Source organism: Erythrolamprus reginae, chromosome 1, assembly GCF_031021105.1.
Source record: "Erythrolamprus reginae isolate rEryReg1 chromosome 1, rEryReg1.hap1, whole genome shotgun sequence".
Lineage (NCBI taxonomy): Eukaryota > Metazoa > Chordata > Lepidosauria > Squamata > Dipsadidae > Erythrolamprus > Erythrolamprus reginae.
The window spans coordinates 108,344,357-108,369,041 of NC_091950.1; the positions used below are offsets into that span (position 1 = coordinate 108,344,357).

Consider the following 24,685-nt stretch of genomic DNA (forward strand, 5'->3'; position numbering starts at 1 on the left):
ATATCTGGTTTAACTAATTCCCTTCCAAAAGTCTGGGATACACTTGACTGTCTTATGTTTTTGCAAGTATAAAAGCAGAAGGACAAGGAAGAACTTCATGCATTTGACAGATTTCTGCCACCATACAATGGTCGGTAGGATTCATGATTTAGCATATATTCTTTTCCAGAAACTATACTTTTGACATAATGTGTCCCTCATTAAGATCAGAAGAAATAGGCCACCTGTTAATGGTCAGAATCTCCATCTGGCTACAAGGAGATGTTTCTTTTCTCCTTTGTTCCCAAAGCTTTTTGGAATAGCTCCTAGAGAACAACAGCTTCTGTCCTTCTTTTAGTGTTTCCTCCACGTTAATGCAATCAGTAAAACAAAACTGTCTTTTTAAAAAAAACAAAAAACTTTGACTAAAAATATTATATAAATATATTTGAAAGAGAAGCTAAAAGCCAGTTCAAAATTTTGCTTCACCTTGACCTCCAAGATCCCCTTACCAAAATATGTGTTTTTATACCCAGGGGTACTTGGACAGCCATACACCATTTCTTTCCAGCTGTCCTCACCTTGCTCCTTTTCTTCACCAGGATTTATAGATAATATAATTCCATTTAATATTAACCAAATAGAAATTTTTCAGGAGGAACTCCTTGCCCCCAGAGGCCTCATCAAGGGGGAATTGAGAAAGTGATAATGACAGCTATGGCCTTGCAGTTGAAGACTTATCCTTTGGTTGCAGCTGCCATTTTAACATTTTTAAGCAACCTGGAGCTTGTGTACGTTCTGCCTAATCTGAAGCACATGTGTTTGACCTTGAAAGGGACCCAAATGTATACATTCTGAGCAGAGGTCGTCTGTGTTGTATGGAGTTGGAAAGGTTCAAGGTCATTGGTAATAGTAGCTAAGAGAAATTAGGAAAAGGAAATCCTAGGGAGATCTAGGGAGAGAGATGGGCATGTTGGATATGTCTTACTTGATACCATACATGGAAGCACTTGACAATTAAGAAAGATGAGAAAAGGAAACTCTGGGAAAATGTAAGGAGAAGGAAGAAGGGAGAATGAGAAGGCATGCGACCTTGAACCTACTCATGTTTTCAAATATATCTGCCGCAGGGTTGAGTTCTAACTTACTTGGCTGCTGGTTCACTTCCTCCAATGCTGCATGACCATGCAGTGACAAAGAAACTCTGAAAATTCAGGCGAACTAGAAGCAACCCATCTCTGATCTGCCATTTTTTTGGCAGATTCTCCTGATTTGTTTGAGCTAAAACCCAAAACAACAAAGTTTTCTGTTTGGTCAAATCAGGATCTGAGGAGTCCTTGATATTTTGTGAGCTTGATTGTTTGCTTCTATATGTTTCATTAGGCAATATGATCAGTTCTCTTTTATTGTAACCATGAACTTTTGTATACACCCATAAAATATAGCAGATTCCTGAATTTCTCCTTTACTTGTCTTAAGAACCATTTTCGTTTTACAAACTCGAGCCTGGGTGTGTGGGCTCTCTTACTGCGCGTGCACTCTTGTAGTCACAGGTATTTCCCTGCCTTGTGACTGTCACCGCCAGGATTTCCCGTTTGATTACAGCCCCTGCTGGGATTCCACGCTTTGAGAAAGCGCTCTCGCAGCTGCTTCGCTGGGAGCGCTTTCGCCGAGCGCTTCTGGAAGGTCCGCCCCGCCCCTCTTGCAACCCCTTCACTGGGAATGCTTTCATCCAGCGCTCGGTGAAAGCATTCCCAGTGAATGGCCCTGGGTTGTGCCGAGAGGCAAAAAAGGAGCTGTGATGTTCCTTCAATATACCAGTGTGATTTGACACAAAAATATGTAACCCTTCCCTGGTACAGAGGATACTGTAGCCTAGAGGTTAATTCTCTGCCTTACAAGGCAAAGGTTGCAGGTTCAAGTCCCAGTGAGGGTATGGCTAGCTGATGAGGCCAAAATAAGGCAGAAATAGATCTATCCTAGTTTCCCTTAATTTTCAAATTCAGCCAAAACATGTGACATATATATGTGTGTGTGTATATACATGTATGTATGTATGTATGTATGTATGTATGTATATATGTATGTAGATTGTTGTGAGTTTGGGTTTTTCCCCATGTAATATTTTGAGTGTCTTTGCGACGTTTCGGCGAAATCACATTCGCCATCATCAGGCTGAAATTATGGGCTTCGTGCTTCTTTGAGGCCCATAACTTCTGTCCAATGATGGTGAATGTGATTTTGCCGAAACATCATAAAGACACTCAAAATATTACACAGGAAAAACCCAAACTCATAACAATCTACATACTTATACCCATGAAAATCTACAAAAACAAATATATATATACACGCACATTTAATATACACGCATACACACAATCTTAAACATCTGTATTCTGTGTTTTTCTGTCATTCTTTAAAATTATTACTTAGTATTGAACTATTCTTTAAAATTATTAATACTTAATATTGAAAAAATCTAGACAGCATACTAAAAAGCAGATACAGTACATCATTCTGCCAACAAAAGTATTTATAGTCAAGGCTATGGTTTTCCCAGTTGTAATGTATGGTTGTGAAAGTTGGGCCGTAAAAAAAGTCTGAGGACCAAAGAATTGAGACCTTTGAGCTATGGTGCTGGAGAAGACTCCTGTGAGTTCCTTGTATTGCAAGGTGATCAAACCTCTCAGTGCTAGAGCAAATCAACTCTGACTGCTCTTTAGAAGGCCAGATCCTAAAGATGAAACTCAAATACTCTGGCCATCTAATGAGAAGAAAGGACTCACTGGAGAAGAGCCTAATGTTGGGAAAGATTGAGAGCAAAAGAAGGGGACGACAGAGAATGAGGTGGCTGGATGGAGTCACTGAAACAATAGGTGTGAATTTAGATCGACTCCAGAGGATGGTGGAGAACAGGAAGGCCTGGAGGAACATTGTCCATGGGTTCACAATGGGTCAGACATGACTTTGTAACTAACAACAACAAAAATATTGAGCTGCTATGGACCATCTTTAAACCTGTTGAAAATAATGATAAAATAAATCCTTTAGAAATAGATTAAGGCAAAGAAATCTGATCTGACTTTTACAATAAGCTTTTTACAGAACTGCTCTAGCATCTTTCATGTACATAGCTCTCTTATACCTACCTTCTATCTTATACCTATATTTTATCTTATCAAGAATCTTCAGTCTTTCTTTATAGAGAATCTTCTGTAGATTCATAATAATTTTCACTGTTCTTTTCTACACTTTTTCCAGTTCATATAATTTCCTTTTTGAATTGTGATGACTAGAACTTTTCACAAGGATAGTCTAAGAAATCAGCATTATACACTAACTTTTGATTATATGCCTAAATTCTCAGTTCTGCCCATTTTGCAATTGGGCAAAATCTGGCACAGACCTGTTGAATTTATTAAAGCTTTGCAAATTTTGCCCACCATTATTGTTAGCTTAAAACCATTATTTCATTTTGTGGAAAAGGAAAGGAAACACCAGAAGATCCTTTTCAATGAGATAGAAAAACAAAGATGAGCACTTTGTAATCTGGGATTAGCGGATAAACGGTGCCCAAGGAAAAGCACATTTCTTGTTTTAAAAATCGTGTACTTAACTGCAGGGCAAACAATTCAGCTGGTGTGAAAATTGGCAATAGGAACCAGGATGCATGTCAAATGAGCAGATAGTACTTGAATAGGTCCTCAGATAATTTAGAGGTGGATGCAGGAAACGGAGGAAAGAATAACATATACACCGCTTCATCATGTATAACTGCTAATTTACTTTTTTATACATCTATCTCTGTTAAAACAGGTTTCTCGGCTTTGCTGATATTTGTAGACCACCAGCAAATGGCTATAATATCCATAAAATTATCATATCTCCAAGCTAAGCAGGAGACACCAGACAATATACAGATATAACTGTTGTATAAACAGCTACCGTGCATAACATCTACATAAAGACATGTTTGTTTAAGCAACTCTGAAGTTAGTAAATATTTGCAAAAGTTGTATTGCCAATTGAAGTAGAGCCAAGATTCGTGATATGTTTGTGAACAGGGAAAGGGCAGTTCTGTAAAGAAGGGTGCACATTTGTAACATCTGAGAAATCGTCTCCTCTTAGAAAGATTTTTCAGATCCTTTAGATCTTATCGAGAATGGCTTAGAGTTTTGTTTATTTATATTTTCATTCTCATATTGCTGAACAAGTGTATTGGATGTGGGCCCAATGTGGTACTTTCTGGGATTATATGTTCTCCTGCCATACTGGTCTAGTGACAATTCAAAAGATACAATACAATAATACAATAACAATAGAGTTGGAAGGGACCTTGGAGGTCTTCTAGTCCAACCCCCTGCCTAGGCAGGAAACCCTACACTACTTCAGACAGATGGTTATCCAGTGTTGGAGCATTCACAACTTCTGGAGGCAAGCTGTTCCACTAGTTAATTGTTCTAACTGTCAGGAAATTTCTCCTTAGTTCTAAGTTGCTTCCACCCATTGCATCTTGTTCTACCCTCAGGTGCTTTGGGGAATAGGTTGACGCCTTCTTCTTTATGGCAACCCCTGAAATATTGGAACACTGCTATCATGTCTCCCCTGGTCCTTCTTTTCATTAAACTAGACATGCCCAGTTTTGCAACCGCATTTTAACCTCTAGTCTCCTAATCATCTTTGTCCCTTTTCTCTGCATTTTTTCTAGACTCTCAACATCCTTTTTGCATTGTGGTGACCAAAATTGAATGCAGTATTCCAAGTGCAGCCTTACCCAAGGCTTTATAAAGTGGTATTGACACTTCACATGATCTTGATCCTATCCCTCTGTTAATGCAGCCTAGAACTGTGTTGGCTTTTTTGGCAGCTGTTGCACACTGATGGTTCATATTTAAACGGTTGTCCACTAGAAACCCAAGATCCCTCTTCACAGTTACTACTGTTGAGCAATGTATCACATATACTGTACCTGTGCATTTTGTTTTTCTTGCCTAAATGTAGAACCTTACTTTTTTTCACCATTGAATTTCATTTTGTTAGATAGTGTCCATTGTTCAAGTTTGTCAAGATCCTTCTGTATTTTGTGTCTATCTTCTGGAGTGTTGGCCAATGTTCCCTCTAATTTTTTTTCGGTGTGGGCAGAAAAGTATAGTGTCTGAGCGACAGTCCCTTTGGGACTGGGCGGCATAGAAGAATAAATAAATAAATAAGAAAAAAATTCCCTTCTTTTTTATTAAAAGAAATTAATAATAAAACAAAACCAAAATCTATTTTATTACTATCTTCTCCTCTTTTTCCATCCCTGTCTCCTCCCCCCTTGTGTGTGTGTGTGTGTGTGAACTCTTGAACCATTTCCAATAACAGGTGAGCTATTGGAAATGGTTCAAGAGTTCACACACACACACACACACACACAAATGGCTGGGGTTTTTTTCTCTATTATTTTTTGGGTGCTTTTTACCATATGCAGGAAGCAGGGGGTTCTAATCCCATCTTTGGCATGAGAGCCAGCTGAGTGATTTTGAGCCAGTCACTCTCAATCCAACCCATCTCAAGGGTTGCTGTTCTGACTTGACTTGGTTTGCTCTAATGTCCTAAAATAAATCCAAAGTTGAATGGGCTCAACAAATCAACAACTGTCAGCAATAATCAGAACGAGGGGTAAAATGCTCCCGGTTTGTTCGTGGCTGTTGGTCATCAGAGAGCCGGTCATGGAGGGAGCGTGAGACTCCGCCCACTCATCTGGATGCTGCCATTTGGATTATTTTACCCTCTGCACATGCGCAAAGCATTCTATACAGGCGCAAAGGGTAAAAGAACCCAAATGGCAGCATCCAGGTACTCACGCTCCCTTCATGACCGGCTCTCCAGTGATTGACAGGTACGAGTAACCTGGGAGCATTTCACTCCTGATCAGAACCTTCATGCCAGGAAAACAAGAGCAAAGATCTTGTCACCTGTGATCAGTTTAAAAAACAAAACAAAACAAAACAAAACAAAACAAGGGATTTATAAAAACAGCACGATTGTTTACAAAAGGTGTGGATATGCATCTCTATTCTTACAATAGTACTAGGCCAGGGTTTTATTTGGACATTGCTATTCAATGCCAGTGTGGCTTCACTTCCTTATACACAATGCCAGAGTATTATAATCAGAAGCATAACTTTGTTGGATCAGACCAAAGTCCAGCTACACCAGTGTTCTTTGCAAAAACATTTTCGTTGAAGGCAAGCTTTGTTCCCCAGACTCTGCTACTCAACAGAGGTTTCTTGTAGTTATCACAAGTATTAGCCGATAGTGATCTTTCATTATTCTGTCTTAGGACTCCATTGATATAAAATTCCATATGGTACAAAAACAGAGGGCAGTTTCCTAACTCTCTGGAAGATGATGCAGTTGTAAAATACATGCTTTTTTTATACTGTGCACTGTGTTTGTCTAATACAACAAGATAGATATACAGTAAGCTTAGAGCTCAAAGCATTACTATAGAGACCCCCGTACACCCACTTTACAGTCTGCTTTTTTTGCTCCCACCTGGGAGGAGGTTTCAAAGTATTTCTAGCAGGGCTAACAGATTCTGTAACAGCTTTGTTCCCTATGTCATTTACCTGGTAAACATGCAATACAGTATTCATTTTTCTCACCATGTACATGTATGCATCCAAACAAGACTGTGCTTTCTCTGCCTCATATAATATATTGGGTATATGCATATTTTTTTGTATTTTTTAAAAAAAATATTTTGTCATGCTTATGTAATGTATACACTGCATGAGCCTTGGTGGCAGTGGTTAGAAAGCAATATTGCAGGCTACTTCTCCTGACTGCTGGCTGCCAGGAATTTGGCAGTTCAAATGTCACCAGCTCAAAGTTGATTCAGCCCTTCCATCCATTCCAGGACGTAAAATGAGGAGCCAGATTGTTGGGGGCAATATGCTGACTCTGGAAACTGCTTAGAGGGCTGTAAAGCACTATCAAGCAGCAAGAGCCTCGGTGGCGCAGTGGTTAGAGTGCAGTACTGCAAGCTACTTCTGCTGGTAATTGGCTGCCAGCAGTTTGGCAGATCGAATCTCAGTAGGCTCAAGGTTGACTCAGCCTTCCATCCTTCCAAGGTCGGTAAAATGAGGACCAAGATTGTTGGGGGCAATATGCTTACTCTCTGTAAACCGCAATGCTTAGAGAGGGCTGTAAAGCAGTATATAAGTCTAAATGCTAATGTTAAAGAGCTATATGAGTCTAATTGCTTCTGCTGCTATTGCTATATTGGAGGCTGTGAATCTTTTGAGAGCTAAGTGCAAGGAAATTTCATTTTAATATAGCATAGAATTTTATTGGCCAAGTGTGATCGGACACACAAGGAATTTGTCTTGGTGCATATGCTCTCAGCGTACATAAAAGAAAAAGATACATTTGTCAAAAATCATGTGGTACAACACTTAATGATTGTCATAGGGGTCAAATAAGCAATGAAGAAACAATCAATATTAACAAAAATCTTAGGATACAAGCAACAAGTTACAGTCATACAGTCCTAAGTGGGAGGAAAAGGATGATAGGAATGATGAGAAAAACTATTTATTTATTTTTATTGATTGATTTTGTCCAATACACAATGAGGATTTTAATGGGTATACTGTACACGTAGTAAAATACATAATGAAGGTTATAGCGGATATACTCATAGTAAAATATATCTAAGAAAGAATAGAAGAGAAGATATAGGAATAAAACATATCAATGAAAGAATAGAAGAGATATAGGAATAGAAGAAAGGTATAGGAAATATAGGAGAGCAATAGGACAGGGGACGGAAGGCACTCTAGTGCACTTGTACTCGCCCCTTACTGACCTCTTAGGAATCTGGATAGGTCAACCATGGATAATCTAAGGGTAAAGTGTTGGGGGTTTGGGGATGACACTTTGGAGTCAGGTAATGAGTTCCATGCTTCAACAACTTGGTTACTGAAGTCATATTTTTTACAGTCAAGTTTGGAGGGGTTAATATTAAGTTTAAATCTGTTGTGTGCTCTTGTGTTGTTGTGGTTGAAGCTGAAGTAGTCGCTGACAGGTAGGATGTTGCAGCATATGATCTTGTGGGCAATACTTAGATCATGTTTAAGGCATCTTAGTTCTAAGCTTTTTAGGCCCAGGATTGAAAGTGTAGTCTCGTAGGGCAGTGTTTCCCAACCTTGGGAACTTGAAGATATTTGGACTTCAACTCCCAGAATTCCCCAGCCAGCATTCGCTGGCTGGGGAATTCTGGGAGTTGAAGTCCAAATATCTTCAAGTTCCCAAGGTTGGGAAACACTGTCGTAGGGTATTCTGTTTCGAGTGGAGGAGTGAAGGGCTCTTCTGGTGAAGTATCTTTGGACATTTTCAAGGGTGTTAATGTCTGAGATGAGATATGGGTTCCAAACAGATGAGCTGTATTCGAGGATGGGTCTGGCGGAAATTTTGTAAGCTCTGGTAAGTAGTGAGAGATTGCCAGAGCAGAAGCTACATAGAATTAGGTTTACAACTCTTGAAGCCTTCTTGGCTATGTTAGCAGAATAGAAGTGCAGATTTAGTAAAAAGCCTGACAGTTTTGAGGGAATTATTTGTTTAGCAGAGTGATGGCGTTTGGGAAAAAACTGTTCTTGTGTCTAGTTGTCTTGGTGTGCATTGCTCTGTAGCGATGTTTTGAGGGTAGGCGTTGAAACAGTTTATGTCCAGGATGCGAGGGGTCAGTAAACATTTTCCCCGCCCTCGTGCAGTATACAGGTCCTCAATGGAAGGCAAGTAGGCAGCAATTGTTTTTTCTGCAGTTCTGATTATTATATGCCGATGAGTGACAATAAAAAAGCGACAATAAAGTTCTTCTAAAGTCTAAGAGAAAATAACAGCTGTGGCCATATTGAATAACCAAAACAGCCTCTCTTTCTATTGGCAACACCGATTTTAGCTGAGGAGAACACGGCTCTTTTTTTCAATTCCCCGGCTTGATTGGGTTAAATTGCTGGGTCCTTACTCACAGCCTGGGCCGTTGGCATTTTCAGTGGGAGTTTTCCCGTATGACTTAGCCAGCGAGGGACGGAATCATGATTCACCCTCATGTGTTTGGGATTCGAAAGCGCCTTCCTTTCGGGCAAGGAACAAAAAGACAGGACCGGCGGGTGAGGAATTTCCGCTTCGGGGCGACCACTATTTGCCGCTACCGGCCTCCGCCTGGAGAGCCCCCCCCACTCCGCGCCTCCTATTTTAACGAAAGACCCGCTACGCTGCCGCAGAGCGCGAAGCTCAGCTCGGAGCCAAAAGAGAGCGAGAGCGCGCGCGGGAGAGTTTCGTGCCCATCGCTTGGAGTTGAAGCGCCGCCCCTTTTGCAGAACTGTTTCGCTTCTGATTTGAGCCGGGGAGGACCAATCGGAAGCCGCGCTAGACTCTTTTTATATACAGTACTGTATATATAATTTTCTTTTTTTTTTGCAACGGTACTGTCAGAGCACAGCCCTTCTCCCGCGCCTTCTCATCTGGGGCTGCCCCCTTCTTCGGCGTCGTCCGCGCCGCCGGCTGCCTCGACTCACACGCGCGCTCCTCGCGCTTTTTTTTTTTTTCGCACCCCCGACTCGCGCCTCGCGCTCTCCAGCTCCATTAACCGGCGCCACAGGCTCCAAAATGTGACGGACGCTTTTCACGACCTACCCGCAATTCTTCCTCTCAGGCGTTTTGACGCGCAGCGGCAGCAACAGCAGCGGGAACAAGCAGCATCGCCGGCTCGGGAAATGCCGTTGCCACCAGCAGCCTTAACGATTTAAATGTCATCCGCGGGCAGGTCGTCTCTCTCTCTCTCTGCTCTCGTGCACCGATATTAAGCTTAAAGAAACTCGGATTCTCTTCTGCTAGGAGGCTGAGCTGAAGCTGAAGACAGACAGACGCATATTAAGCCTGGCGATCCTGTCTGCTTAGGCTGGGGTGGGCGCGCACACCCATCCAAGCAAACCCGAAACATCATGTTGCAGCAGGTTCCTTTAAAGCCAGACATCCAAGGGGTGGCTCCAGTGACCAGAGAATCGAGTTAAAGTCTCCCATCATCAAGGAAAGAAGGGAGGAAAATTATTATTATTAATAATAATAATATTAAGAAAGTGGCTGCTGAAAAGGACCAGCGAGTTAAGCATCCGAAGAAGAGGAGGAAGGAGAAAAAAGGACACTGACTGAGAATTATTATTATTATTATTATTATTACCATTACTATTATTATTATTAATAATATTAATAAAGTGGCTGCTGAAAAGGACCAGCGAGTTAAGCATCCGAAGAAGAAGAGGAAGGGGGGGAAAAGGACACTGACTGACAATTGTTATTATTATTACTATTATTATTATTATTATTATTATTAATTAATAATAATATTAATAAAGTGACTGCTGAAAAGGACCAGCGAGTTAAACATCCGAAGAAGAAGAGGAGGAAGGGGGGGGGGGGGAAAGGACTGAGAATTGTGGGAGAAAGAAGCTTACACCAACCCTGGGAAACAGGTGGAAAGGCAGAGCCAGCTCCTGAGGCAAAGTTGCGCTTCCTTTTCCACCGCTTGATTTTTTTGGGGGGTGGGTGGGTGAGTGGGAGAGGAGGGAAAGAAGCTAGCCGGCCAGATTGTAAAACCTCTCTTCACCCTCTTCCTTGCTTGCTGCTGTTGTGATAGAGGCGCCCTGACAAAAGCAGAAGGAGATAAAAATGCCAGCCATCCTGGTAGCCTCCAAAATGAAATCTGGACTACCCAAACCTGTCCATACTGCTAGTCCCATTGTTCACATCCCAGCTGCGAGAACCGTCCCACAGCCCTGTTACCTGAAGTTTGGGAACAAGGTGGAGGTGAACAAGTCATCCTATGCCAGCCAGATCCCCCTCAAATCCCAGAACGGTCATGAGAATGCGGGCGACGGCTTCCTTCGGAAGAAGAGTAGCTCCATTGAGAATGGCTTTGACACACAGGTCAGCAAAATGGTGCTAGCATGGGGAGAGCATGGGTGGAGAGGCTGTATCATCTGCAGTTCTGTTCAGCGTGTGTGCATGGTTACTGAAAATGCAGGTTGTGGTAGAAATATTAATTGTATTTCTGGTAGAAATATAATTGTAATTGTAGAAATATAATTGTATTTCTGATGAACCCAGAGACTATGGAGGGAATTATATTTTTTCCAACTAGGAAAATATTCCTAAATATTTTCTTGATTTATCTTTATTTATAGGGGGTTAAATCTTTCAATAATGCTGGTCTATTGAATTTTTTAAAAAATTTGGGGGGGTCTGATGCATTCAAATGCTGTTTGTTGAAGAATTATTTGCAGTGGGTGTGTTTCTGCATTTTACTATGAGCACCTGGAGAACTGCTGGAGCAGCTACCTAGTGTGGTGGCTCTGATGTATGCGGCTGAGCATCATGCAGCAGGGCAAGCCATGCAAGTATGTAGCAACGATTGCTGCCTATACATTTACACGTTCAGCAATCGCTTATGGGGTAAAGCTTCAATAAATGTTCAATACGATGCAACCTTGAATGTTCCTGCATTTAAAGCATCTCTCTATATATACATGTACAAATACACAAAGATATTCATATGGGCTTCTGTATCTCTCTATGTATGAGAGAGAAAGAGTGAGTGTGTGTTTGTGTGTGTGTGTTTATTCCTAGATATAGCCATTGATTTCTAATATGCAGCATTGCCTGAAGCCATATTTGGATGCCTCTTTAAAAAATGTTGTAGCTCTGTGTTATGGAGTCTGCAATACTCCATGTTCTAGCTTGTTTTATTTTAGCAAGTGTATTAGTATTTTTAGCATGGCTCAGATTGTCGCTATGTTACTAGTGCCTGAGTATGGCTCAAAAACAGCGAAAGCAGACAGTAAATGCTAACATACTACTGGAGGAGCAGAGCAGGTGGTTTGCTGCCACTAAGGTGACTAATTAATATTAGCTAGACTGAGATTGCCATGAAGGCAGATCGTCGGCTTGGTTTTACTGCAGATCTTTTCTGCAGCTGCTTGAAGCATCTCACAAGAAGCACAGCCATGTTAGGGTGGGAAGTTGCATGTTTGAAGAATTGTATTGCTGCCTTTTTCCTACCGTAGGAAATACCGGGTCATTCTTGTCGATCTAGGTTTTGCAGGTGGCAACCCCAGAACCTGTCCTGCTGAGGAACAAGAGTCTGCCTGCTGTCAACCTAGCATGGCTTCCTGCCCCTTTTTTTTCCATGCTGGAAAATAAAGTGATGTATTGAGTTCAGTTTGTGAGGCTACAGTTGGCCCTGAGGGCTTGAAAATTGGGAGAGAGAGGTGAGAATGTCAGTGATAATGGACAAGCTTTGCGTCATACCTTCTGGAATATTGTCCAAATTCTATTTTTTTAAGTTCTTAAGAGTTCGCCTTAAATCTTCATGGCACTCTCACTCTAAAAATTAAAAAGAGGGGAGAGTCCAGTGATGTGGATGTGATCCGATATTGATATGAGCAATGAGATGATGACTTACAAAGGCTTTCAAAGCTGAGTGGGCATTTGTCGGTAGCATAATACATGCTGAGCATTGAACCACTACATGGTCAATATTTTAGGAGTTCAAAATAGAGTCAGTTGGCTCTAATTGATATTTTTCTTTGTTGTGAAATGTGGGTGGTGAAACAAGTAGGATACCTTGTATGCCACATCTATACTAGGTGCCTGGGGAAACTTCACATTTGCAGATTTCAATAGTTGTAGTAGTATTTCATCCAACAGTGGTGCAGCAGGCCTCTGGAATAGTAATCCTAGTAAATCTTCGCTGGTAGAACATCAGCTATTGGTCAAGTCTATTGGTCTGTTCCTGGCAATCTACCAGGGCTTTTCTCATTTACCATATTTTTCGGTGTATAAGATGCACCAAGATTTTAGAGGAGGAAAACAAGGAAAAAGGTATTCTGAACCGAATGTCGTAGTATTATATTGCTTAATAAAATACCAGTGTAGGAGAATACTTTTTAAAACTATGTACACTTTTTAAAACCATGTACACTTTTTACAAACTTCAAACTTGACAGCTTCAGTACTTGTGGACTTCAACTGCCAGAATTCCTCCTTCAGTCACGCTAGCTCAGAAATGGGAGTTGAAGTCCACAAGCCTTAAACTTACCAGGTTTGAAGACCCTGGCACCCCTTACCCTAACCCAGGGGTCTTCAAACTTGACAGCTTCAAGACTTGTGGGCTTCAACTGCCGGAATTCCTCCACCAGTCACGCTAGCTCAGAAATGGGAGTTGAAATCCACAAGCCTTAAACTTACCAGGTTTGAAAACCCTTGCACCCCTAACCCCTAACTCAGGAGTCTTCAAATTTGATAGCTTCAATCAACTCCCAGAATTCTTCCTTCAGTCACAAGCCTTAAACACGCCAGGTTTGAAGACCCTTGCACTCCTACCTCAGGGGTCTTCAAACCTTCACTGAGGCCATGGCACTTGTCCCGGTCCCCCAATGGAGAGACCTACTTTCCCCCAGAGACGGGCGCTTCCCCCATGGCTCAACCGGTCACATCCCTGCGGGGACCGGGGGGGAAGGGTGTATGGGAAGGTCTCCGGCTCTGACTACCTCCGCCTCCCTCGCGGCACCCCGAGATTGGGAGCGGGACACAGGACTGCCCTCCTGGTGCCCTAGGAGCATCACTGCTGATGCGGCAGCTCCTCTCTGCAGGCTACTTGCCCGTGCAGGGTTTGATATAAGGATGGTGCTGAGGGACAAACAGTGAGCAAATGGATCGGCCAAGTCTTCGCCCTTCCAACATGGGGAGGACGGGAGGCTGCTGCTTTCGCCGCCACCGCTGTTTCTAATGGAGGCTGAGGCAAATGAGCAGCGCTGTGTTCTTGTCAGATCCACTTCATCCTTCCTCCTAAGCTGTCCAGGTTTTGGTTCCATCCAAAGAGGGGTGGCTGAGGAGGAAGGATGAAGCAGATCTGACAAGGACACAGCGCTACCCGTTTGCCTCAGCCTTCATTAGAAGTGACGGCGGCGGCAGAAGCAGCAGCCTCCCATCCTCCCCTTGTTGGAACGAAACGTTTACAGAGGAAGAAGAGCCAAGTTGGTTTACAGAGGAGGAAGTGTGATGAACATACAAGGAAGAGAGGTGCCCACGCGACGGAGGACAGAAGCTCGGGTTTTCCCCCGTTCCATTAAACTTGGGGTGTAGTCCTGTAGTCTGGTGGGGGTGGTCAGTAGCAGCGGCAGCAGCATTCCCGTACTCTGGTGATACCGGCTTCTCACGCAGTTTGGTAGTGGTGGTCAGCGCCAGCCGCCAAACCACATGAAAAGCCACCGCTGGGACTAGGGGAAGGCTGCTGCCGCCACCACTGACTGCCACCTAATAGCATTTGGTGTATAAGACGCACCCGGTTTTTGGCGCACTTTTTTGAAGTAAAAAGGTGTGTCTTATACACCAAAAAATACGGTAGTTATTCCTTATATTCTTTTTCACCAAATAGGTGTTTCTCTAATAATTGTGTTAAATCTGCTGTAAGCCAACAATGTTTTTCTATTGGTACTAGTATTGAATCATCTATGGGAACTCTGCAAATAAATTCATTTTGTATGCCAAGTCATTTGCATTGGGGGTATCTTTGTAGTTATCCAACCAGTTGCATGATTTATTCTTTTTTTCTTTGCCAATCTCTTTCTCATCATAAATAACATTAGACAGACATTCTGAATCCGGTATGAGATTCTATGGGCCACTCCAAGAGTAGTATATAAAAATAAAATGTAGCAACCTGAAGCTCTTTGTACTTAAAAAACAGCAACTCACATCTTGTTTCTATAATATATTTTGCAGAAGATAGATGACTGAACTTACAATATAACTGAATTGTAAAAGCCTTATAATGGGAAGAAAGGATGTTGGTCATGAGATAAATGCCTCAACCTGATAAAAGAAATGATGTATAAGTCACCGGCAAGGACTATCTGTACTCTATTGAGTCTTGACTGTAGAAACACAAGCCTTTAGCTCATCTTCACAGTCCAATTGCATTTTGGATTGAAGCAAAACGGACAAGTGGAAAAAAATGACCCTTCACCACTGAGATTCTTTTAGAAACATATGCACATCAATACATGCAGAGTTATTAGGATGGTGGAATCATTATGTTTTAGGCCTGCTTCCGGGCTTTGAAGAAGAGAGGTTGCTAGAGGGTCTGGAATCTATGAACAGCTAGGGAACGTAGGCAGTTGTGTTGTAACAGATGATACGATTTCTCCCCTGAGACCACCATTTCTGCTTTGAGGAACAGTGTGGCTGTCCAGTTTCATCAGCAGAAATTATTCCTATTACCTACAACCTGATTCTTTGGAGGGAAAATGTCTAGGACTGCATCTTTATGCCAAATATTTTGTATATGTGCAAATGTGGAAACAACAGGTGACAAGAAAAATACCTTTAGTTAGCAAAGCTTTTCTTCCCTTCTCTTACCCTTCTCCTTGGGATTTCCTCTTTTACAATAATAGGCCGAAACTAAAGCTAATATCTGACCACAGATATTCACTGAAATGTACATTTTTGTATTCTCTGAATACTGAACTCTATGTAAATGATTTCTGGTGAAGATTGAGCAAGAGAATCATGCTCACATGACCCAAATTATTCCTCAGTGAAAATTAGTGCCCAAGGATGGCTATAAGAAAACTAGTTGAGTGAATCATAGTTTTCACTTGACAATAAATTAATAATAATAATAATAATAATAATAATAATAATAATATTTGTATGCTGCCCTTCCGAAGACTGGATAATCAATGGATTAATTTTTATACAATTAGTTCTCTTTTAATGGTGGCATTATTTAGTGACCATTCAAAGTTATGGTACTGAAAAAGTAATGTTAAGACTTGTTGTTGACCTATAACCATTGCAGTGTCCTTGCCCTCATGTGATTGAGTTTTGGATGGTTCACAACCCACAAGCCAAAATGACTTGATTGTGGAGTGACTGCAGAACTTTGAATCTGGGATCCCAGCATCCTGTGTTTGTGTGATTGCCTTTTGCACATTTGTGATCGCCATTTTCATAAATGGCAGAGTCAGTGGAGCAGCCAACAGTAAAATCACAAGTTACAGTCATGTGATATCTTGCTTAATGACCACAAGCGAGTTGGTTAACAACTGTGATGAAAGTGAGATATTATTGGATTTTGTATTTGAGGTTTTACTCCTGGAGTCATTGTGATTTCGACAGCCATATAAATGTTCTAAATAAATACATAAATTGTTTTGGTCCTGTGATATCTCACTTAAAGAAGTCACCAGGCTAATTGTGGTAGTTAAATAAGTAGATAACCTGTATATGATATTTTGGCATTGCTATACGGATGGAGATTGAAATCCATTGTATTTCAAAATAGGTTTCACTGTCTTCTGTATAATGAAATAAGTCTTTCTGACTTGAATTGTTCTATTATAATCATTTTGATGCCAGCAACAGGCCACACTTAACACTCACCTTCTACTTATATGACTCCAGATCGTTCAGTTACCTGGTTCCATAATTTGGTCCTTTCAGATTCTGATATCTCTTTCCTTTTTGCAACCCCTGCTTTTCCTCAAGTCTTTAATAGTTTAATACTCTCCTCTTTCTTTTATAGGCTGCCTTTTTATATGTTACCTATTGAACCACAGTGGGGAGAAAAGTAGTGCTGGCTCTAGGTTGTAGAAGACATTTGGTTGTGGTGCAGTTATGATGTCCCTTACAGATAATCCTCAACTTGCAATGATAATTGAGCCACTTGTTAAATGGAATGTCACATGACACACCTGACTTTTATGACACTTTTTGTGGTTATCGTTAAGCAGATGCGGCATTCATAAAGCAAACAACGTGGTCATTAAGTGACCCCGTTGGTTGCAATTATTGCCAGAAAGATGAAGAAAATACTGGTTTCCAGCGAAAAAAGGAAAAAAAGGAAATCGTGCTCACATGACTATGGGATGCTGTAAACCACTATAAGCACAGACTAGTTGCTGAATGTCCAAAATGACTTGACTATGAGGGGACTGCAGAACTTTGAATCTGGGTTGTAAATACCTTTTTTGGGATCCATCATAACTTCGAACAGTCACTAAATGACTAGTCATTAAGTGAGGATTACCTGTAATTAATCTTCTGTTGCCCTATCTTCTGTCCTATTTGTGTGTCTTAATAGAATAGAATAGAATAGAATTTTATTGGCCAAGTGTGATTGGACACACAAGGAATTTGTCTTGGTGCATATGCTCGCAATGTACATAAAAGAAAAAGATACATTAGTCAAGAATCATGTGGTACAACACTTAATGATTGTCATAGGGGTCAACTAAGCAATGAAGAAACAATCAATATTAATACAAATCTTAGGATACAAGCAATAAGTTACAGTCATACAGTCCTAAGTGGGAGGAAAAGGATGATAGGAATGATGAGAACAACCAGTAGAAATCGAAGTGCAGATTTAGTAAAGAGTCCAACAGTGTTGAGGGAATTATTTGTTTAGTAGAGTGATGGCAATTGGAAAAAAACTTGTTCTTGTGTCTAGTTTTCTTGGTATGCAGTGCTCTGTGGCGACGTTTTGAGGGTAGGAGTCGAAACAGTTTGTGTCCAGGATGCGAGGGGTCAGTAAATATTTTCCCCGCCCTCTTTTTGACTCGTGCTTGTATACAGGTCCTCAATGGAGTAGCAATTGTTTTTTCTGCAGTTCTGATTATCCTCTGAAGTCTGTGTTGGTCTTGTTGGGTTGCAGCACCAAACCAGACAGTTATAGAGGTGCAGATGACAGACTCAATGATTCCTCTGTAGAACTGTATCAGCAGCTCCTTGGACAGTTTGAACTTCCTGAGCTGACGCAGAAATAATACTACATCATAGAATTGCCTTTGGTGAGATGTGCAGCTATATAAATTTGATTAGTCAACAAATAAATAGACAAAGAACTTCAGTGATTGGATCCTGTAACTCCCCACTGGCTTATGGGTGGCACCAGCAAAAAGGATAGGAAGTAAAATCAGGAGAAGTCCATTAATTGCCAAACATTGATTCTGGCTCTAAAAGAATGGATATTATTGTTTGCCAACAGAATCGTAACTTACTTATTATACATTTCTATCTAAGCATAGAATTCAAAGCAGTATATCAACAGATGTCAAACAAAAGCTGATCCAGGAATGCTTTTACTTCTGAAAGATTGCTTTACTCTTTGGCACAAATTTTGGGGACTACTTGCTCTCTATACTCCCTCCCCCCCATATCAACACTGAAATGATCCCACATGCATATTTAGAAATGTCCTAAGAATAGAACATGCAGAGACACACACAAAGCTTACTTCCAGTGAGAATGTCTTTCTCTCCCCCCCCCTTCGGAGATAATTATATTTAGCCCCCTTTCCCCATAAAAAAAAAGCAGAACCATTCCCGGAGAACTAATAAAATGCCATATAACCAGGTCAGATCAAATATCAATATCTTCAAAAGTGGAGAAAAGGAAGATTTGGGGAGCTATAGATCTAGAAAAAAATCTAGAACAGATTATAAAGATTGATTTATAATCAATAATATCACAATTACTGGAAGTAAGCATAGATTTTTTTCCAAAGCAAATGTTGTTCAGGCTAAACTTATCTCATTTATTTTTATCAGGAAACTCCTTTAGTAGATAGTGAGAATGCAGTAAATGTGATATATCTTGATTTCAGCAAAGCATTGACAAAGTACAGCATGATATTCTGATAAGCAAACTATTTAACTGTAGGTTAGCTAGCATGACAGCTGAGTGAATACACAGCACGACAACTAAGTGGAAACAAGATCATACCTAAAGAGGTGTCACCAGGTTTTCTTTGTACTGAAATGTATTAAAATGTATTAAAAATAACAAAATGAAATTTGATAGAAAAGTGTGTTTAGTTTCTCCACAAAATCAAACACACGGGAGTAGAATGGGGAATATCTTTCATTAGTAATGATACTACTTAAAACAAATTTGGAGTAATATTAATTGGTTGCAAACTAAAGTTGAGTTGGTAATGTGCTAGAGAAGAAAAGGAAGGAGAGAGAGAGAGAGAGAGAGAGAGAGAGAGACCAATATCAGTTTTTTTAAACATTCTAGAGAACAAGATATATAAAAATGAATTTAGTTTATAAGAGGGTAGCCATGTTTGGATATTAGAAAAAAAATCTTAAATTATAAGAGCAGTTTGATAATGCCCAAGATGCGGTGAGCTTTCTTTTGCTAGATATTTCTAGAAAGCTATTTGCCAGGGATTATTTCATTTGGAATCCTACTGAGCAGTAGTTCGATTCAGTATCCTAAATTATCTCTTTCAACTGTAAGATTCTGTGGCAGGTTTAGTATTACAGTGTTCTCTCGATTTCCACGGGGGATGCGTTCCGAGACCGCCCGCGAACGTCGAATTTCTGCGAAGTAGAGATGCGGAAGTAAATACACCATTTTTGGCTATCACAAGCCATCCCTTAACACTTTAAACCCCTAAATTACCATTTCCCATTCCCTTAACAACCATTTACTCACCATTATTACTGGTACTCACCATTGAATAAGACACTTAGTGATCCTGATATTTATAAACATAATTATTTATTAACAAATATTATTTTTTGTCATTTATTTGCAAAAATTATTAGTTTGGCAATGACGTATGACATCATCGGGTGGGAAAAACCGTGATATAGGAAAAAAACTGCAAAGCATGTTTTAATTAATATTTTTTGAAAACCCGTGGTATAGGCTATTCGCAAAGTTCGAACCCGCGAAAATCGAGGGAACACTGTATTTCACTAAATAACAATTAGACAGGCTGTCTTCAAGATTATTGGAATTAGAGTTTCTAGATCAGGGGTGTCAAACTCAAGGCCCATGGGGTACTTAGATCTGGCCTGTGGAGCCGCCTGGAAACAGTAAAGGATCGGCCTGCAGTGCTACTCCCAACAGAAACAGGCTCCTGAGCTCTGTTTTCGGCTGCCACAGCCTCCTGCAACCCTCCACCAGTGAAAATGGAGCTTGGGAGGGTTCCATGCAGCTCTCCCGAGCTCCATTTTCACTGGCAGAGAATTGCAGGAGGCTGTGACAGCAGAAAATGGAGCTCGGGAGCCTGTTTTCACTGGCAGAGTGCTTGGGCCACCAGCCGCCTCTGACAGGAGTTATGTTGAACTCGCCATGCCCATCCCTTCCCACCCACTCCCAGGCCGAACACAACCCTGATAAGGTCCTCAGTGAAATTGAGTTTAACATCCTGTATATGCGTGTGTATATGTGTATGCATGTGAGTGTATATAACATAGACACTTTTATTAAATAATTTTAAAAATAATTTTGTAAACAATTTGTACTGTTTCAATACAAATTTTGTAAGACAAAATTAAGGAAAATAAAGAAAAGCAATAAATAAGTGAAAAAGTACAAAAAAACCAAATTAGTTTTTTTTTAGATGATTAATAATTTTTCTGACTAGAAAACAGAAGAAAAAGAAGGAAAGAAAAATGTCTTCTGGTATTTTTATCAGCGGTTATAAGTACATTTATATTTTATACTTTCAGAATTAGATAATTAAAAGTTTTGATTTTACTCTTGTGTTTCTTGTGATAACTTAGTATTTTGTTAAAGGCCTTTGAACTTAACGCTTTTTCCTAGTGTGCTCAGTATGCAATCTGTTATCATCTAGGAACAAAACCGAATACCAGCCTCTAGATCAGTGATGGCGAACCTATGGCATGGGTTCCACAAGTGGCATGTGGAGCCATATCTGATGGCATATGAGCTGTTACCCTAGCTCAGCTCCAATGTGCATATGTGTGTTGGCCAGCTGATTTTTGGCTCACACAGAGACTCTTGGAGGGCTTTTTTGGCTTCCAGAGTGCCTCGGGGGGGCATTTTTACCTCCCTCGGATCCAGGGAAGCCTTTGGAGCCTGGGGAGGGCGAAACACAAGCCAACTGGGCCCACCAGAAGTTGGGAAACAAGCTGTTTTTGGCTTCCAGAGGGATTCCAGGGGGTGGGGGAAGTTGTTTTCGCCCTCTCTGGGCATTGAATTATGGGTGTGGGCACTTGCAAATGTGCGATAGCGTGCACACAAGCTCTTTTGGCACCCAAGGAACAAAAGGTTCGCCATCACTGCTCTAGATCATCTGCATTGCTGAGATCAGGGAAACTGACTCTAAAGCCTCTCCATCATGATTGGCTGTTGCCTTTTCCTAGCTCTTTTTTTCCTTTTGCTATCTTTACATAATATATCTACTACATCTGCCTTCAAAGCTGCACAAGGTGACAATTGTGCTCTAAAACTAGGCCCAGGTCAAAAGAACCTCAAATCAAAACATCCAGGGCAGGGACAAGCTAGTCAAAACTCACTGAAAGGTCTGATAGAATAAGCACCATATGTCCTCTGCTTGTAGCCACAAGAGGCATCCGAGGGGAAGTGATCAATTTGACCCTTGGCTGAATTTTCACTCCAATAGCTGAGTTTTCAGTCTAGCCTGCTGTACTCCTCTTCATGAACTGAATTAAAGTTGAAACCAATCTTCTAACTCAGAATTGTTTACCTAGCTAAAAATACGTCTGTCTACTATTATTTTTAGAAATGCTATATATTAAGCATATAAATTGCCAGTCTCAATGAGTATTATTAGGCATGGCTTGTTGGTACATTTTGTAACAGGAAGCTAGTGATTTTCCATTTACCATATATTGGAATATAGTCAAACACTTGTTACTAAACTGGCAGGTTTCTTGGATAATTTGGAAAACCATTCCTTCTGAATCATTTTGTGAACTTTGGCATGTTTTGGGAAATAAAATTGCTGAATCTAGCTTGTTATTTCCCTTCAGTACACTTTGCTGATAAGGAATATTTGTTTTATTATTACATCTGCTATTATGACTTATCCATTCAACTGTTTAAAAATATGTTCATGCTTGCATTTATATCTAACATGCATGTTTTTCTGCACATTCTTTGATTTGGAAAACTGAACCGTTGAAAATGACTAATCACAAGTTGCTCTAAGACCAGTTTTGGTCTCAAAGGAAATTAAAACCTATCATATGATTGATGATGAATTCTACAGTGAACCAAAAATTCTGCCTAAACTTTCATTTGTTATTTTTATGATTGCAAATCATATCAGATATTCTCAAGAGGTATCACCTTCATATTCATTTGTGTTCTATTCTATTGCTTAACGTGGCACATTAAAAGTGGCAAATAGATAGATAATATGTACCCTGTTTCCCCCAAAATAAGACATCTCCTGGTAATAAGCCCAATCGGACTTTTGAGTGCATGGCAATAAGGCCAAGAGATTATTTCAGGGTTCAAAAATATATAAGACAGGGTCTTATTTTCAGGGAAACACGGTAATTGTCAGCTGCCAGAGGGCAGCAGTTATAATACTTGATTTGAATTAATAGTTTTAGAGTAGGATATGCTGCAAGTGGAGTGAGAAGAAAAAAAAGTACAGAAAATGTACTTTTGGATAGATAGACAAGGCACAACTGTATTGATTATGAGGGATTTGTGAGGATAAGGATCTTTGGAGGTAAGCAGACACCCACCCAGTCATAGGACAACAGTGAAACAGCAGTATTGTTCTCAAGAGCATATCACCACTACAAAGACACAGAGTTTATGTTCAGGATGCAAGGGAACAGTAAATATTTTCACAGCACTCTTTTTGACTCATGCAGTACAGGGTGTGTTCCAAAAGTAATGCAATTTTTTAAAAAAAGTAATTTATTGAACAGATTTGCAGAAACACTTATAATTCTTCAAACTAGTGTCCTTGGGCCTCTACACATTTTTTTCCAGAGACTCTGCCATAACCAGTACACACCCTGGAAGGCGTCTTCGGGGACCTCTCGCAAGGTCTTTGTCACGGCTGATTGGATCTCTTCTATGGATGAAAAACAGGTTCCTTTCAGGGCTGAGAACAAAAAGAAGTCTGCTGGGGCGACGTCAGGACTATAGAGGGGATGGGGCGGCATTGGCACCTGGTGTTTGGCCAAGAACTCACAGACTCGTAACGCATTGTGGCAAGGCACGTTTTTCGTTTAAGTGTTTGTGCAAATCTGTTCAATATATTACTTTTTTAAAAAAAATTGCATTACTTTTGGAACGCACCCTGTATATGAATAAATGAATATGCCTCTAGTTTCTCTTTCATTCAAGGTGGCTGACAACAATATAGTTCTTGACAAATATAGTCCCGCAAATATCCTCAATATATAAAAGCATTAAAACATTTACCCTAATTGGAAATTAACAATGTCAGTGGTGTACAAGGAAACCAGTATAAGATGTTCTACAGGTGACTTACCACCTGTAAGAATTGCCACGATGTTCCCAAATTGCTTTCTAGAAATCTGTCAGAATGGGGGGCTAATCCCATGCCTAAGGTTCCATAATGTCAATGCTGTGATAGTAAAACATTGTCTCCTAGCCTCTATCACTTTGCCTCATGGGATGGGAGATTATTTGGAATTTTGTCTGTAATATACACATTAAATGGGTCAGTTCTGGAGATGGCAGTGCTGGAGATAACATGATGTCAAACCACATAAGGCTTTGCAGGTCAAAGACATGTTCCATTAAATAGGAAAGAGAATTGTGTGAGTTTTGCCTAAACTTTGCAAGCAATACTTTACTTCCAAGGGTATCAATTCTCTAAAGTAAATGTCTCATTTGGCAAGTCAAACTGCCCCAGGCTTGCCAAGATATTTAAAATGAAAGAAATAAAATGCCACAGTTTCCTCTCCCCTGTCATGGCAATATTTATACAATAACATAACATTAAATATTTGAAAATATACCAACCTTTTATGACACCCATTTTAGTTTACTGAGGCAGCCAAGAACAGTTGTTGTGGGCTAGTTTGACATTTCAATTCCAGTGTCATTTGTAAACATCAGGAATCAAAGGTGTTGAAAAACATGAGCTCAGTTATTCATATTGCCACAAAAATGAACTGACTGGGAAAGTAAAACTCAGATTCTCAAGTTAATTGTCAAGGTGCCAACAGGGGATTACAGAATCATGGAATAATAGGCATATTATTTATTTTATTTTATTTATTTTGTCAAGTACATATTGGTAGTATACATAGGTATAACACTGTTTATATACATGAGATAGGTATTAATAAGAGGGAAATATTAGGACAGGATTGTCACACTGTGACACTGGTGCACTTATGCACGCCCCTTACTGACCTCTTAGGGATGGGGTGAGGTCAACAGTGGATAATCTAAGGGTAAAGTTTTGAGGGGTTGATAACAAGACTACAGAGTCAGGTAATGAGCTTCAGGCATTAACGACTCAGTTGCTGAAGTCATATTTTCTACAGGCAAGTTTGGAGCGGTCTATTTTGAGTTTTGTCTACTTTGCTGGTTGTGTAAGATTCTGTTGCAAGTAGAGGAGCGGAGTGCTCTTCTCGTAAAGTTTCTAATGTATTTATGTCTGAAATTTATGTTTTGCACAACAAATTATTTTCTTTATTCTGATTATTCAGTTGTCAAGAAAAATTACTGATTATCCATCTGCATCCTGAATAAATCCTGCCTGCCCCATATATCAGCTTGGGGTACAAAGAATGAGAACAGTAGTTTGGCCAAGGTCACAGGGTTGAAATAAGATTTGAACCTAAATATATTCTGGCTCACATTCATATCT

General features: G+C 40.3%; 1 protein-coding gene across 3 annotated transcripts in view; it reads left to right on the forward strand.

The window, feature by feature from the left end:
• The first annotated feature begins 9,475 nt into the window (after nucleotides 1-9,475).
• The window catches only part of NAV2 (neuron navigator 2), a 395,483-nt gene continuing 380,273 nt past the window's right edge, over nucleotides 9,476-24,685 (forward strand). For all 3 annotated transcript variants that reach the window (XM_070761666.1, XM_070761675.1, XM_070761699.1), the window contains exon 1: nucleotides 9,476-10,956. In XM_070761666.1, coding sequence (XP_070617767.1) covers nucleotides 10,699-10,956 — 258 coding nt within the window. In that variant the 5' untranslated portion in view covers nucleotides 9,476-10,698. The remainder of the gene's footprint in view (nucleotides 10,957-24,685) is intronic.